This window comes from Perna viridis, chromosome 3 (assembly GCF_037379345.1).
Source record: "Perna viridis isolate PV_CMFRI_1.1 ecotype Kerala chromosome 3, ASM3737934v1, whole genome shotgun sequence".
In the NCBI taxonomy this organism is placed as follows: domain Eukaryota; kingdom Metazoa; phylum Mollusca; class Bivalvia; order Mytilida; family Mytilidae; genus Perna; species Perna viridis.
Window position 1 is genome coordinate 58,681,161 of NC_142447.1, and position 14,221 is coordinate 58,695,381.

Consider the following 14,221-nt stretch of genomic DNA (forward strand, 5'->3'; position numbering starts at 1 on the left):
AGTGTTATTCAGATGATCACCAAATGTTAACCTATCAGTCAGTGTTATTCAGATGATCACCAAATGTTAAACTATCTGACAATGTTACTCAAGTTAATTTTATTCAGATGATCACCAAATGTCAACCTATCAGTCAATAATTTTGCTCAGATGATCACCAAATGTCAACCTATCAGTCAATAATTTATTCAGATGATCACCAAATGTCAACCTATCAGTCAATAATGTAACACTTCTTAAAGTCAGTATTATCTGTGTGACCAGTGGATTTTTCCTAGAATTCTTGATTTTCATTTTCTAATATGAAAATAATGATGTCATAACATATGTAATGTATAACAAGAATGAAGGCAATAACTCATTTAATTGCTTTCATTGAGAGATAAATTATGAACTCCTCTAAACTTTTACACTTTTGATTTTTTGTATTTTTTTATGTTTCATTATCTAACACCACTCATTGTAGATTGTATTTTTGCTGTTTCATTTTCTTACACAACTCATTTTTGATTGTATTTTATTCTTTATAGATGATGATGAGGATGAATACCAAGATAGAGATAACATTCTCCATGTTCCAGAGGGATCTCCAACCATGCTGAGAAGATGTAGTGCTTCTACAGCTGGGGATGGAGAAACACATGCTTCCACACCCAATAGAGAGATGGAGAAAGAAGATTCTGGTTTACCTTTAGGTCCAATTGCGGACCGATTTGGTAAAAAGATGAAGAAAGGAACCATTGATGTCTGGTGGTTGTTTGACGATGGCGGTAGGTATAATTGATGTCTGGTGGTTGTTTGACGATGGCGGTAGGTACAATTGATGTCAGGTGGTTGTTTGACAATGGCAGTAGGTACAATTGATGTCTAGTGGTTGTTTGACGATGGTGGTAGGTATAATTGATGTCAGGTGGTTGTTTGAAGATGGTGGTAGGTATAACTGATGTCAGGTGATTGTTTGATGATGGTGATAGGTATAATTGATGTCTAGTGGTTGTTTGACGATGGCGGTAGGTATAATTAATGTCTAGTGGTTGTTTGACGATGGCGGTAGGTATAATTGATGTCTGGTGGTTGTTTGACGATGGCGGTAGGTATAATTGATGTCTGGTGGTTGTTTGACGATGGCAGTAGGTTTAATTGATGTCTAGTGTTTGTTTGACGATGGCAGTAGGTATAATTGATGTCAGGTGGTTGTTTGGCGATGACGGTAGGTATAATAGAGTTTGATTGGTTTGGTTTTTAGATGTCTTCTTGGATATTTTTTGTTGCTGAATTCAACATTAGCATTATATGACAAATTTTGATTTCTTTTCTCTTGGACTTGATCTTCTGAATATAGCTGAAATATTGCTGTTCGGACGTTAAACCCCAACAATCAATCAATCAATCTAAAATCCCAATGTATTAAATAAGAATAAATGGATGATTTTTTGCTGTTCTTGGCATTTATTTTGAAATACAGCCTTTTTATCACTGCTTATTTATTTGGAACTTTTAAATTAATTGATAAAATGTCAGAGCAGTATGAACAGGTCTTCAACTGTTCCTGATATTAACTACTGTCCTTGGAGGATACATAAGGCTTTCTTTGGATAAATTCTGGATTAAAACAGAGAAGGTAATTAATGTTGCTCCTTTCTACAGGTCTGACTCTACTATTACCATACATATTGACAACCCAGAGCCAGTGGAGTAACTGTAAACTGAGGATATTCACTGCAGGAACAAAGAGAGGAGAAATTGACAGAGAGCAGAGACAGTAAGTTTATGCTGACAATTTTAAAGTTGCTGGTTTTAAAAAAAATATTTGAAAGGATTATTAACTTATAAAATACATCTCCAAGTATTGTAAGCGTGAATAATTGTGGTTTAGTTATTCACTATAACCAATTGATTATCCTATTTATTATATAGAGTTTCTCAATAATTTATTGTTAATTTCCATAAATTTTTAATTTTATGGTCAGCAGATTGAAATTTCAAATCACTAGAGGCTCAAATAATGTTCATGGAACATGAATAAATGTTATGACATTTTAGGGAGAAATTCCAACAGTGATATTGGAGAATTTATTTACCATATGAATTATCTGAATTTATTGCACAGAAAACATTCAGTAATTCACTGCTTTCTATATACCATATATACTCGCGTACAAGTCAGATTTTTGGGAGTTAATTTTGAGTTGCTTAGATTGGTTCCAACTTATAAGCGAGATCTTGGCCGTGGGTCAAAAATTCTAGTCGGAGCATGTGGGAGAATCAAGGTATTGGCACATAAATGACACCTACCTTTAACAGTCAGATCGTCGCCATATTTGTGTATTGTAAAAGTCGACCTATATGTCATATTTGTTATTGTTGTGTATGCTTATAAAGTGATGAAATAAATGAATACTTGCAATTTTATTTTTAGCTCACCTGGCCAAAGGCCATGTGAGCTATTGCCATCAGTTTGTGTCCGTCATTGTCGTTAACAAAATTTTAAAACTCTTCTCTCCTCGAACTACTCGACCAATTGGAACCAAACTTGGTATGAATGTTCCTTGGGATATTCTGCATAGAACTGGTGTGGGGATTTTTGATCTGTTGAAAAATATGGCTGCTGTTACTAAAAATAGAACATAGGGGTCAGACAGTAGTTTTTCGCATATATCTCCAAAACCGTTATGTTTAGCTAAATCCTACCTGGGTAAAAGTGTTTAGCATGATGAGATCTAGCAGCGGTCAAATTTTCATTTTAATCTATTTAGCCCTGTTGGAGTTTTTGCCCTTTTTCAACGTTTTTTGCTTTTTTTAATGTTATTTCTTTCAAAAATCTTCTCCTGTGACACTACTTTACCAATTGAATCCAAACTTGGTACAAATGTTCCTTGGGGTATCCTGCATAGAACTAATGTGGGGATTTTTGATCCATCGAAAAACATGGCCACGGTTACTAAAAATAGAACATAGGGGTCAGACAGTAGTTTTTTGCATATATCTCCAAAACGATTAGGTTTAGCCAATTCCCTCAACAGCTGAAGTGATCCTTTTTTTAGGACTATAAAAGTTGTCAGACGACTCCTTATAAGAGTTGTTGCCCTTGAAAGGGGAAAAATGATGTTTTTTTTTAGTTTACAGCCAATACCCCAAAAACTGATATATAGAAAGAAACTTTTTGAAATGATCCTTATGATAAGTCCTACCAAAGTCTTCTTGAGTCAAATTTGTAGGACAAATTCTTGTTAAATTTATTGCCCTTGAAATACAGAATTCAACCAGGTGAGTGATTCAGGCTCCTGGGAACCTCTTGTTATTATGCCTTACAACTTAACTATCTTCAATAAAATTTGTATTTCCTGTATAGCTTCTTGTGTTTGTTATTTTCACTTGCATGTCACATGATTGTTGAATATATCCGAATATCAAAAAGATGGCATGAAACATGACTAAGCGATGTATCATAGTTTAAAAGAAGTATTAGCAAAAGAAATAATTAAAATTTAACTTTAAATTTTAATGAAAAGATGTAAACATTATCATAATTGGTAATTTCATAACAATATAACGATGAAAGGTATGGTGTATATGATAAAGAGAACTGTCTTGATGGACTATTGAAAAGAAAACAATGAAAGATGATTACTGGGTAAAAAGGTGTTATAACATTAATGAGCAATCCATCCTTTGATCACTTTAATGGATAATTAAAATCCTTTGATCTCAATAAGTGTCCAAGTTTCCATTAAAAAATTGTTCTTCACAGGTCATAAGTTTTTACTTATTCTAATATATTTATTATGTAAATAATTTCAAATATGTACAGAGCAATATATTAATAAAAAGCAGACACGTGTTGATCGGACACAACGTATGCCATGGATGTAAATACTTCTGCAGCATAAAAAAAAAAACAAACCCATGATCACTCTTCACATTTTCTGCCAAAAATTGTGCCCGTTCTTACATTTTCACTGTTGTACCTGTGTTCAATCCGACTTATAAGCAGGTCAAGGCTATATTCCAGAATTTTGGGGCTAAGAAGCGGTTCCGGCTTATATGTGGATCGACTTATACGCGAGTTTATATGTATAATGTACAATAAATATAAGTGTAAGTGAATTTGTAAAAAAAAAAAATTGTTTATTTTTCTTATTTACTTGTAATACAACCTATTCTAAACCATGTCATGTACCAGATTAGATAGAGGAATTAATGTTCGTCTCCCAAATAAACTGATTCAATCCTTTCATTGTCACCATGTGTTTCTATTTTACAGGTTAGCAACCCTACTAAGCAAATTTCGTATTGATTGTAAAGACATGTTTGTTCTTCCAGAGATAGCTCATAAACCACAAGAAAAAAGGTAGTTTATTGATGATTTCATTCCATCACTAATACAAACCCAATGCAAATTGCAATACTGAACACTGAATTTTTTATTCATTTATTTTTTAAATAATTTTTTGAAATAATTCCAAATCATCTTCCAAATATACAGAGGAAGATGTTTACAACATATTTGTCCAGTGTGGTTGACGTGTTTTTCAACAAACAGTCGGCATTCCAATGGGAACAAATTGTGCTCCTTTACTTGCTGACCTATTCCTTCACTGTTATGAGGCTGACTTCATAGCTGATCTAATCCGAAAGAAAGAATTTCGTTTGGTTAGATCCTTTAATCTCAGTTTCCGCTATATAGATGACATATTATCTTTAAACAATCCTAATTTTGGGAATTTGATACATCGCATCTACCCCAAAGAACTTGAGATAAAGGATACTACAGACATTGTAGAGTCAGCCTCATATCTTGACATATACTTAGAAATTGATGGTAAAGGAAAACTATTGACCAAACTTTACGACAAACGTGATGACTTTTCATTAAAAATTATCAAATTTCCTTTCATCTGTGGCAACGTCCCTTCTGCACCTGCGTATGGAGTGTTCATATCACAACTCTTACATTATGGCAGAGCTTGCCGAAACTACGCAGACTTTGTATCGCACTAGAACTCTAACAAATAGGCTTCTGGAACAGGTTTATGTTGCTACAAGATTGAAGTCATCACTACAGAAGTTTTACGGTCGTCGTCATGAGCTCGTGGATCGTTATGGTGTATCCATCTGCACCATGAAAACTGATTTATTCAACGGGTCATAGTTTTCCTTTCCTCGTTCGTCTACCCCGGACTTGACTTTTTATGAGCAACTCGGCGGGTGTTTCTAGAAAAGCAGAGGATGCTTACCCTACCGGTGCACCTAGTCCATGCTCCCAGTTTTTAGTGGAGTCCGAGTTGCTCATTTGCTTTTGTTACTTTGTATGTATGATTTTAGTTACTTTATGTTCTTTGTTGTGTATGTCTGTTTTCCATGTCTGGTCTTTGTGCCTGGATTGCATTCTTTTGATTACTTCTATAACCTTGGTTCCCTTGATTACTCTTATTAAAAACAATAATGTTAATGATTGATTACCTAATATATTGCAGTCCATTCATCTTATGACGTTTCATTAGTACAAATCCCTTTAAACTACTCTTTGGATTTTGATGTACATGAAGGCAGAAAATTTGTTACATGACAGATAGAGGAAAAATCCAACTGAATGGTTTTTAATTATGCAGATCTTGCAAGCCCAACATTTTTTAAACTGCTTCATGGATTTTGATGAAAATTAGAAGAAGTTAAGGCATCATGTGTAGTGTGTGTGAAAAAAGATATTTTTGTATTAAGCCTGCTAGGGGGGATTATCCAACTTTTCTATGGCTATGTCTTGTGACATATTCTTTTTGTCAGCTTAGTTTTAGTATTTCTAGTTCAAGAATATTTACCTGTATGTATTTAACCAAGTTAAATGTTACTTTTTAGTATTAAATGTATATGAATTTACAGTATGAAGACATTTGAGAGTTTGTTGGAAGGTTGGATGTTAGATGAAGATAATGGAGAAACAAAGGAACAGTATCCATGGAAAGTGGCTGAGGAAGATGTTATACTTGCCAAAGAAAAGGTAAACATGGGGAAAACTATATATTTTAATAGGCATGGAACGTCAGTGATGTCCCTCTGTCAAAACATCAATGACTCAAAATATTTCTGCTGTTAGTGGCATATGTAGTGATGATTTAATTGTTTGATTTGATTGATTGATTGATTGTTGGGGTTTAAAGACCGAGCAGCAATATTTCAGCTATATTTAGTCGATGAATATGAAATGGATAATAAAATGAACATGAAATGAGGATGATGAAATGAAAAAAGGGATGGGACACAAGGATAATAGGGACAACAAATTTTGATTGCCACACAAAAAAGAGAGGGATGGGTAAGGTTGGACAATTTAGCCTCCTGTGGCGGAGCGCAAAGGTTCCTACTATCAAATACCACAGCAGGGTTCTTAAACGTGCAAGGAACGTGGCATCTTTCCCAGCATGGTGCATCACTATGGTTTGCGGTCAGGTTTTCCGTATTATAGCCTGACAACCCTAGCATGCAACATGCCATGGGTACCCCATTCCACCACCTGGGGCACACATCCCAGTTGCTCTGTGGGCAGAGTGCCTAGCCCCCGGCTAGGTTCCTGAGCACTATTTAGTCGCCTTTTACGACAAGCTTAGCGCTGCTGCAGGCCTATTCTTTTGACACCCAGACCTGCACGGGGCGTTTGAACTTTTAAGGCAGATGAGCATGATGTATTATAAGAGAAGTCTCCCATATTTCTGTTGGTCGAGATATTAGCAATATAACAACATAACAGTGCATTATCTATTAAGTTAAATGTAGTTTTAGTACAAATAGCTCCATCCCTCATAAGAAAAGCCTAAAATCATATTTGTTAATTCCATAAGTTATTTTTTTTTCTCATGATGAAATCAATTTGAAAAGAACCTAGCATTGTAAGATATTAGATAGGGAGAGAACACATGGAGATTGAGTCTTTCTGAAATTGATATTACATTTTGTAATATTTGTTGATAAATGAATGTTATTTGAATCCATAAATATGTGTTACTTTTCCAACATTTGCTTCGGAGTCTATATTAAGATTTTCATGTTATATTTTCTGAATCTGACAGTTTAATATGGACTCTTATGCTAGGTCAATCGTATGTGGTGTGCAGTTGATTTAGCATCACTATTTCACAATTCTGTATTCATTTCATGCGTATGCCTCTTCAGTCACTGTCTTTTGGCTTTGAAATTTCAATTTTCAAGTTGAGATTTTATGTTTTAGTTTTCTGAAAATGTCAGATTAATATGAACCACTTGTGCTAGGTCCATCATATTAAGTAAGCAGTTGCATTAGCATCAGTTTCTGTCAGTCTTGTGAAATATCTGCTGGTCCTATAATTTGCTCCTGACAGGAATACTGACAATGTGCATCAATGGAAGCAGCCATGTCTTTTTTTCAATGTTTACACAAACATGACCTAGTTCTCTAATTAACTGGAGAAAGTTTGTTATTCTGGTTAGAAATAGAACTTAGTAAGTTTGTGCATGTGTGGAAATCAGAAATTACAGTTTTGATATGGAAGTATTAAAATGTTATTGTCTATCGATGTATTTCATTCCAATTAATAGGTGATTTATTTCTGTCAGTCAAAGTAAAATGATCTGTCAGAATAAATCTTTTTTTTTAATTGATTTTTTTCTATTGTAGACCCAGAGAAATATAAGATTGAGTGAATTATTGAAGGAAAGATCATCAGAGGCATCACTTATTGTCATGTAAGTTTTTTAATGTCTTCTTTATTTTAACTTTTGATTACAGATTATATCTGACTTTAGTGATCATGGTTATTTCTGACTTTAGAAGAATCTGTAACTGACTGTTGTGAGATAATTTGTTTATTTCTGACTTTAGAAGAATCTGTAACTGACTGTTGTGAGATAATTTGGTTATTTCTGACTTTAGAAGAATCTGTAACTGACTGTTGTGTGATAATTTGGTTATTTCTGACTTTAGAAGAATCGGTAACTGACTGTTGTGTGATAATTTGGTTATTTTGATTAGTTGTTGTAATTATATTTAAATGTTACGAATAAGAACATGTTTCTGTTTATTTTTAGCTCACCTGGCTGAAGGCCATGTGAGCTATTGCCATCACTTGGCGTCCATCGTCATCATCGTCTGTTGTTGTCGTTGTTAACAATTTTTCAAAACTCTTCTCCTCTGACACCACTTGACCAATTTGAACCAAACTTGGTATGAATGTTCCTTGGGGTATCCTGCATTGACCTGGGATGGGGATTTTTTATCTGTCGAGAAACATAGCTGCCGTTACTAAAAGTAGAACATAGGGGTCAGACAGTAGTTTTTTCGCTTATATCTCCAAAACCATTAGGTTAAGCTAAATTCTGACATGGGCAAAAGAGTTCAACATGATGAGATCTATCTGTGGTCAAATTTTCATTTTAATCCATTAAGCCTTGTTGCAGTTATTGCCGTTTTTCAATGTTTTTTTTTGCTATTTTTTTTAAGGTATTTCTTTCAAAATCTTCTCCTCAGACACTACTTTACCAACTGAAACCAAACTCAGTACAAATGTTCTTAGGGGTATATTCCATAGAACTTATTTTGGGATTTATGATCTGTCAAAAAATAATGGCCACCATTACTAAAAATAGAACATAGGGTCAGACAGTAGCTTTTTGCATTTATCCCCAAAACTGTTATGGTTAGCCAAAGTCTTTCAATAGCTGAAATGATCCTTATTATTAAGACTACAAAAGTCTTTAGGTATAAAAGTAGTCAGACAACTCCTTGTAAGAGTTACTGCCCTTGAAAGGGGAAAAATTTTTTTCAGTTTTCAGGCAATATCATGAAAACTATGATAGATAGAAAGAAACTTTCAATTGCTGAAATGATTCTTATGATAAGTCCTACCAAAGTCTTATTGAGTTAAATTTGTTGGACTACTTCTTAAATTTATTGCCCTTGAAAGACAAAATTCAACTAGTACTAGGTGAGCGATTCAGGCTTCTGCGAGCCTCTTGTTTAACAGTTTCTTCTAATCATACATGTAGATACTTACATTTTAGGATGTAAGTTTCTATAACCACTGTGGGGAATAATTATCTAGATAAAAAATGACATTACCAAATTATTGCTAAGGGATTTAGAATTAGTATTTCTGACTTTAGTATGGCCATCAGTCAGGTAAATGGTGACAAATTAAATATCAATAGCTGTTTTGTACATAGTTCATATCTCGTGTTACCAGTACTACTTAAAATTAAATTAGAAGGAATGTAGTTCATGAAGTCACTACAGTTTAAAGGTCAGCATGAAGTACTTAGTTAAGACATTGTTTTTGTAGGACCTTGCCAATGCCAAGGAAGGCCACATGTCCTGCAGGGATGTATATGGCTTGGTTAGATATACTTACCACAGGGATGCCACCGATTTTGTTGTTACGTGGCAACCAAAGCAGTGTTCTGACATTCTATTCTTAAGATGAGAATATGTAAGTAAATCATTAGTTATAGATCAATGAATGTTAGGTACCAATAGTAACATTACTTCTTTTTGTCAGAAGCATGTTATTTATTAAAAGGGCACCATCAAAAAAAGTCTTCTGTGCACCAGTCCATCCTTCCATTACAAATCATGTCCAGACTGTAAAATTGTTGTCTTTCAAGGTATGCTTTTGATATTTTGCATGTGGATAGATTTCTTCTAGACAATGTGACATGTTCCAGGGTTGATGACCTGTAGCCTTGAACTTTGACAGTTAGTTAAAGTTTTCTGTGAATTTTGCTTATTTGCAAAATCTACCATCTAGTGTAAAACCACATTCAAGCTTACTTATACTAATGAAACTTGATACAATTGAGAAATATAATTTTATTGGTGTCTTTTTGTTATGAGTTTTAATGCTGTAAAGGTGTGCTGTAGTTATACTTTGGGACAGTGGTCATTATGAACATATTACAGACAACTTTGGGACAGTGCTCATTATGGACATATAAGAGACAGCTTTGGGACAGTGCTCATTGTTGACATATAACAGACAGCTTTGGGACAGTGACCATTGTTGACATATAACAGACAGCTTTGGGACAGTGGTATTATGGATGTATTATCTATATTCCTCGTAAACATGACAATGGACATCAAGTGACACACTCATAACATTGACGAAATGCAAATGACATACATATACATCACAAACATGTACTTCATGGCAAATAATAAAAACCAACATAATTTGTAAATTTGCTGACAGCCCATTGTATTTGATAGATTAACCAGAAAAGAACGTTTTGTTACAATCCCAAAGCTTTTGATATTTTCAAATGCTTTTCTATGGAATCTACTATATAACCATCTTTACTAGCGTCTGACTTCCATCTGCCATGTTTCTTCAAACACCTGTCGCTCACGTCAGAATTAGCTGCAGCTGTTGCTCCACCTGATCCTAATGATTGAAGGCCAATGATAGACCCAGTGCAAACCAGTTTTCTCTCCTAAGAATTGACTCTGTAGATGCTGTGTAACTCAGCTTTTTATTCTTATTTATGAATTTACATGTGCCTGATCTATAAACAGGTCTTAAAGAAAAATCTGAAAGCATCTTATCTTCAAAACTGGCCAATTTGATATATATATTTCAACACTGTATACTTCTACTCCCCATACTCAGTTAAAATGCAGACTTAAAAATATTATACATCGTTGTTTTTCCAAAAAAGATGGTACACCTAGATACAAACATATAGTTCTTGGTAGAGATTCCTCATACTTTGTAAGAAATAATTCCAAATCATCTTCCAAATATACAGAGGAAGATGTTTAGAAAATGCTGGAATTTTTAATTGTCAACATGTTTGTCCATTGTGGTGGATGTGTTTTTCAACAAACGGTCGGCATTCCAATGGGAACAAATTGTGCTCCTTTACTTGCTGACCTATTCCTTCACTCTTACGAGGCTGACTTTATAGCTGATCTAATCCGAAAGAAAGAATATTGTTTGGCTATACCTTTTAATCTCAGTTTCCACTATATAGATGACGTATTATCTTTAAACAATCCTAATTTTGGGGATTTGATACATCGCATCTACCCCAAAGAACTTGAGATAAAGGATACTACAGACACTGTGGAGTCAGCCTCATATCTTGACCTACACTTAGAAATTGATGGTAAAGGAAAACTATTGACCAAACTTTACGACAAATGTGATGACTTTTCATTTAAAATTGTCAACTTTCCTTTCATCTGTTGCAACATCCCTTCTGCACCTGCGTATGGAGTGTTCATATCACAACTCATACGTTATAGCAGAGCTTGCTGAAACTATGCAGACTCTTTGTATTGCACTGGAACTCTAACAAATAGGCTTCTGGAACAGGTTTATGTTGCTACAAGATTGAAGTCATCACTACAGAAGTTTTACGGTCGTCGTCATGAGCTCGTGGATTGTTATGGTGTATCCATCTGCACCATGAAAACTGATTTATTCAACGGGTCATAATTTTCCTTTCCTCGTTTGCCTACCCCGGACTTGACTTTTTATGAGCAACTCAGTGGGTGTTTCTAGAAAAGCAGAGGACGCTTACTCTACCGATGCACCTGGTCCATGCTCCCAGTTTTTAGTGGAGTCTGAGTTGCTTATTTGCTTTTGTTACTTTGTATGTATGATTATAGTTACTTTATGTTCTTTGTTGCGTATGTCTGTTTTCCATGTCTGGTCTTTGTGCCTGGATTGCATTCTTTTGATTACCGCTATAACCTTGGTTCCCTTGATTACTCTTAAATACACACTGTATGGTAAGCGACCGTGCAACCTTTTGAAATAAGAACTTCTGAACTCTTTCTGTATTGATCAGTTTTACTCCTTTGAATATTTAAGACCAAGTGTGATTACTGAACCTTAACATCTGAAAAACATAAGGAACTGATCTTGTCATATCTGAGAAAACCTGAGTAACTCAAAAGCATCATGCACTAATCTCTGACTACGAGAAGATCTGAGAAATTCATAAAATGTTCACAAAGAATTATTAAAGTATCGGTTGTAATTGGTTCTTTTTTTGTCGATTTTCTTCTGTGCAACCCTTTTTGACAATTCCAGTATTGAAGTTATGAAAGTGTTTGTTGTAGGATCTTTGAGTCCATTGATTTCATGTGGCCATTTTATGCCATAAATCGTGTTTTATTTGGGATGAAAAGTGGAACCATTGTTCAGTAAATGAGTCAAATATAGTGCTACATTTACAGGTGGAGCTGGCATTGCATTATGACCTAGTGAAATAATGAATAGCTCCCATCTTTTGAAGGAGTTAAAATAGGATTTCACGGTACTCTTGCTCCGAGAGTTACTGTGCTGTTTAGTTTGATCCCTGTTAATGAAATAAACAAAATTATTATCAAAGAATTAAAATTGGATTATAATTGCTAACAATCTTAATTTCAAGAATTGTTGACAGAAAACTTTGCAATTTCCTCTACCTGGTTTTGTCAAGTTTTCACCATTAAAATACTTGTGATCTACTTTGAAATCCTGAAATTTGTCATATCTGTCTATGATCATAGGTCAATATGGTGCTGACTTCCATTCAGGAATGACAAGTGTGCCATAACAATGTTCTTGTCGCATTTTGTTTACCACCTTTAGAATTAAATTAGGAGGAGGGACTAACCAGTTGTTATGTCCAGTCCATTGTAAACTGAATGCATCTATACCTGATGTGCCTGGGCACTAAAACTGTTAATTAAATAAAGTACATTTGGCATTGTATAAGTGTGGAAATCTGTCCACGTCTTGTGGACGGATAATATTCTCCAAGTATTGAAATATTTCATCATGTATTCCCCAAGTATTACGATCGAAAGTTCTGCTCAGTGCATCAGCATGTTTGTTTGATTGACGTTGTAACCATGCTACACTTTAATTGATCATATTCCTGTCACAAAATTTGTGTATAAGCATGATTAATTTGTGAAGACCTATTTTTCTGCTACCAATATTCAAAACATAGGTTATATTCTTGTTATCTGTGAAAACTCTGAGAATATCTTCGAAAATTCAGAAGTATTTTCACCAAATTGCTTCTAGTTCTCTCCATGTCAAACTTTCGACTTTCTTGTTGTACATCTCTGATGGTTCTTCCTCTGAACCAGTGGTCACACAACCACCAAAACCTGAGTCAGAAGCATCTCTAAAAACATGAAAATCTCGGGGGTTCGTTATATGTCAACTAACACAAGTGAGATCCTATCTGTTTAAGCTTTTAGCCTGTTATTCCCAAAACTCACGTTCTAAAAATGCTTCTGTACTAACTAGTACTTGAGCTCTGCAGCTCGCTCTACTTCAGATACATTGATATAGGTACCTTGTTCTCAGTCTTGACTGGTCCTCAAAAACTGGTTGCATAGATATTATTTGACCAACTATACTAGCAATAAATTTAACAAAGAATAATCTCTTGCTGTGTTTGTACTGACTACTGAAAATTGACAAGGTGATTAACAGTTTCTGAATTCTCTTGTCAGTAATTCTCAAAATACCTTCCGTCATGTTCCAAACAAAACCTAGCCATGTTCAATTTTCACAAGACAACCAGTTACATTTTTCGTGTGCTAGCAAAAATTCAAATTTCTCTAAACCTGATTTGATCATATCACTAACATAGAGGGCATTTCCTGGGCTACTTCCTAGACCATTGTCTAGGTACATAATAATCGTTACACCTTTGCTCCGCCAAAACTTGTTTAACTTTCCCATTAATTTGTAAAAATTGGTCTGCTTGAGGACATACCAAAAGGCAAAACTGTATATTTATAGTAGTTATCACCCCACCTAAAACCTAAATATGTTATATCTTCTGAGAAAATGCTTATGTGATGGTGTGCACTTTTCAAATTGTATGAAAAAATATAATCACCTTTCTCAAGCAATTGCCTTGCTGTTTTTACGTCTTTGTATCTGTGCTTATACCTTACATAATGGGGGTTTATATGTATAGCATCTAACATTTATCTAGATCCCTTATTATTAGCCACAGTAAGAGGATTAATAACATGCGGTTTCTTTTGACACTTATCTAACACATCCCTTTTCAATTAATTTCTCTATGGCAGCCTCAACAAATTTTGGATTTTCCTTTGTGGATTTATTATTGTTTAACTCACAATGTATTGTACTAAAAGGGATTTATTTCCATTTTCAATGTGCAACATGACTCGTTGCAGGAATCTTTTACCACTCTTCAAAACATTCTTTTAAAT

At 34.5% G+C, this 14,221-nt stretch overlaps 1 protein-coding gene and 2 pseudogenes across 2 annotated transcripts in view; 1 reads left to right on the top strand and 2 right to left on the bottom strand.

The window, feature by feature from the left end:
• LOC148623114 (solute carrier family 12 member 2-like) overlaps positions 1-14,221 on the top strand; it is a 52,102-nt gene that overhangs the window by 32,374 nt on the left and 5,507 nt on the right. For both annotated transcript variants that reach the window (XM_088573646.1, XM_088573647.1), the window contains 6 exons: positions 531-770; positions 1,648-1,762; positions 4,265-4,351; positions 5,881-5,998; positions 7,649-7,716; positions 9,309-9,455. In XM_088573646.1, coding sequence (XP_088429772.1) covers positions 531-770; positions 1,648-1,762; positions 4,265-4,351; positions 5,881-5,998; positions 7,649-7,716; positions 9,309-9,444 — 764 coding nt within the window. In that variant the 3' untranslated portion in view covers positions 9,445-9,455. The remainder of the gene's footprint in view (positions 1-530; positions 771-1,647; positions 1,763-4,264; positions 4,352-5,880; positions 5,999-7,648; positions 7,717-9,308; positions 9,456-14,221) is intronic.
• Positions 11,627-12,365, bottom strand: LOC148623115 (uncharacterized; annotated as a pseudogene).
• LOC148623116 (uncharacterized) lies at positions 12,294-14,147 on the bottom strand (annotated as a pseudogene).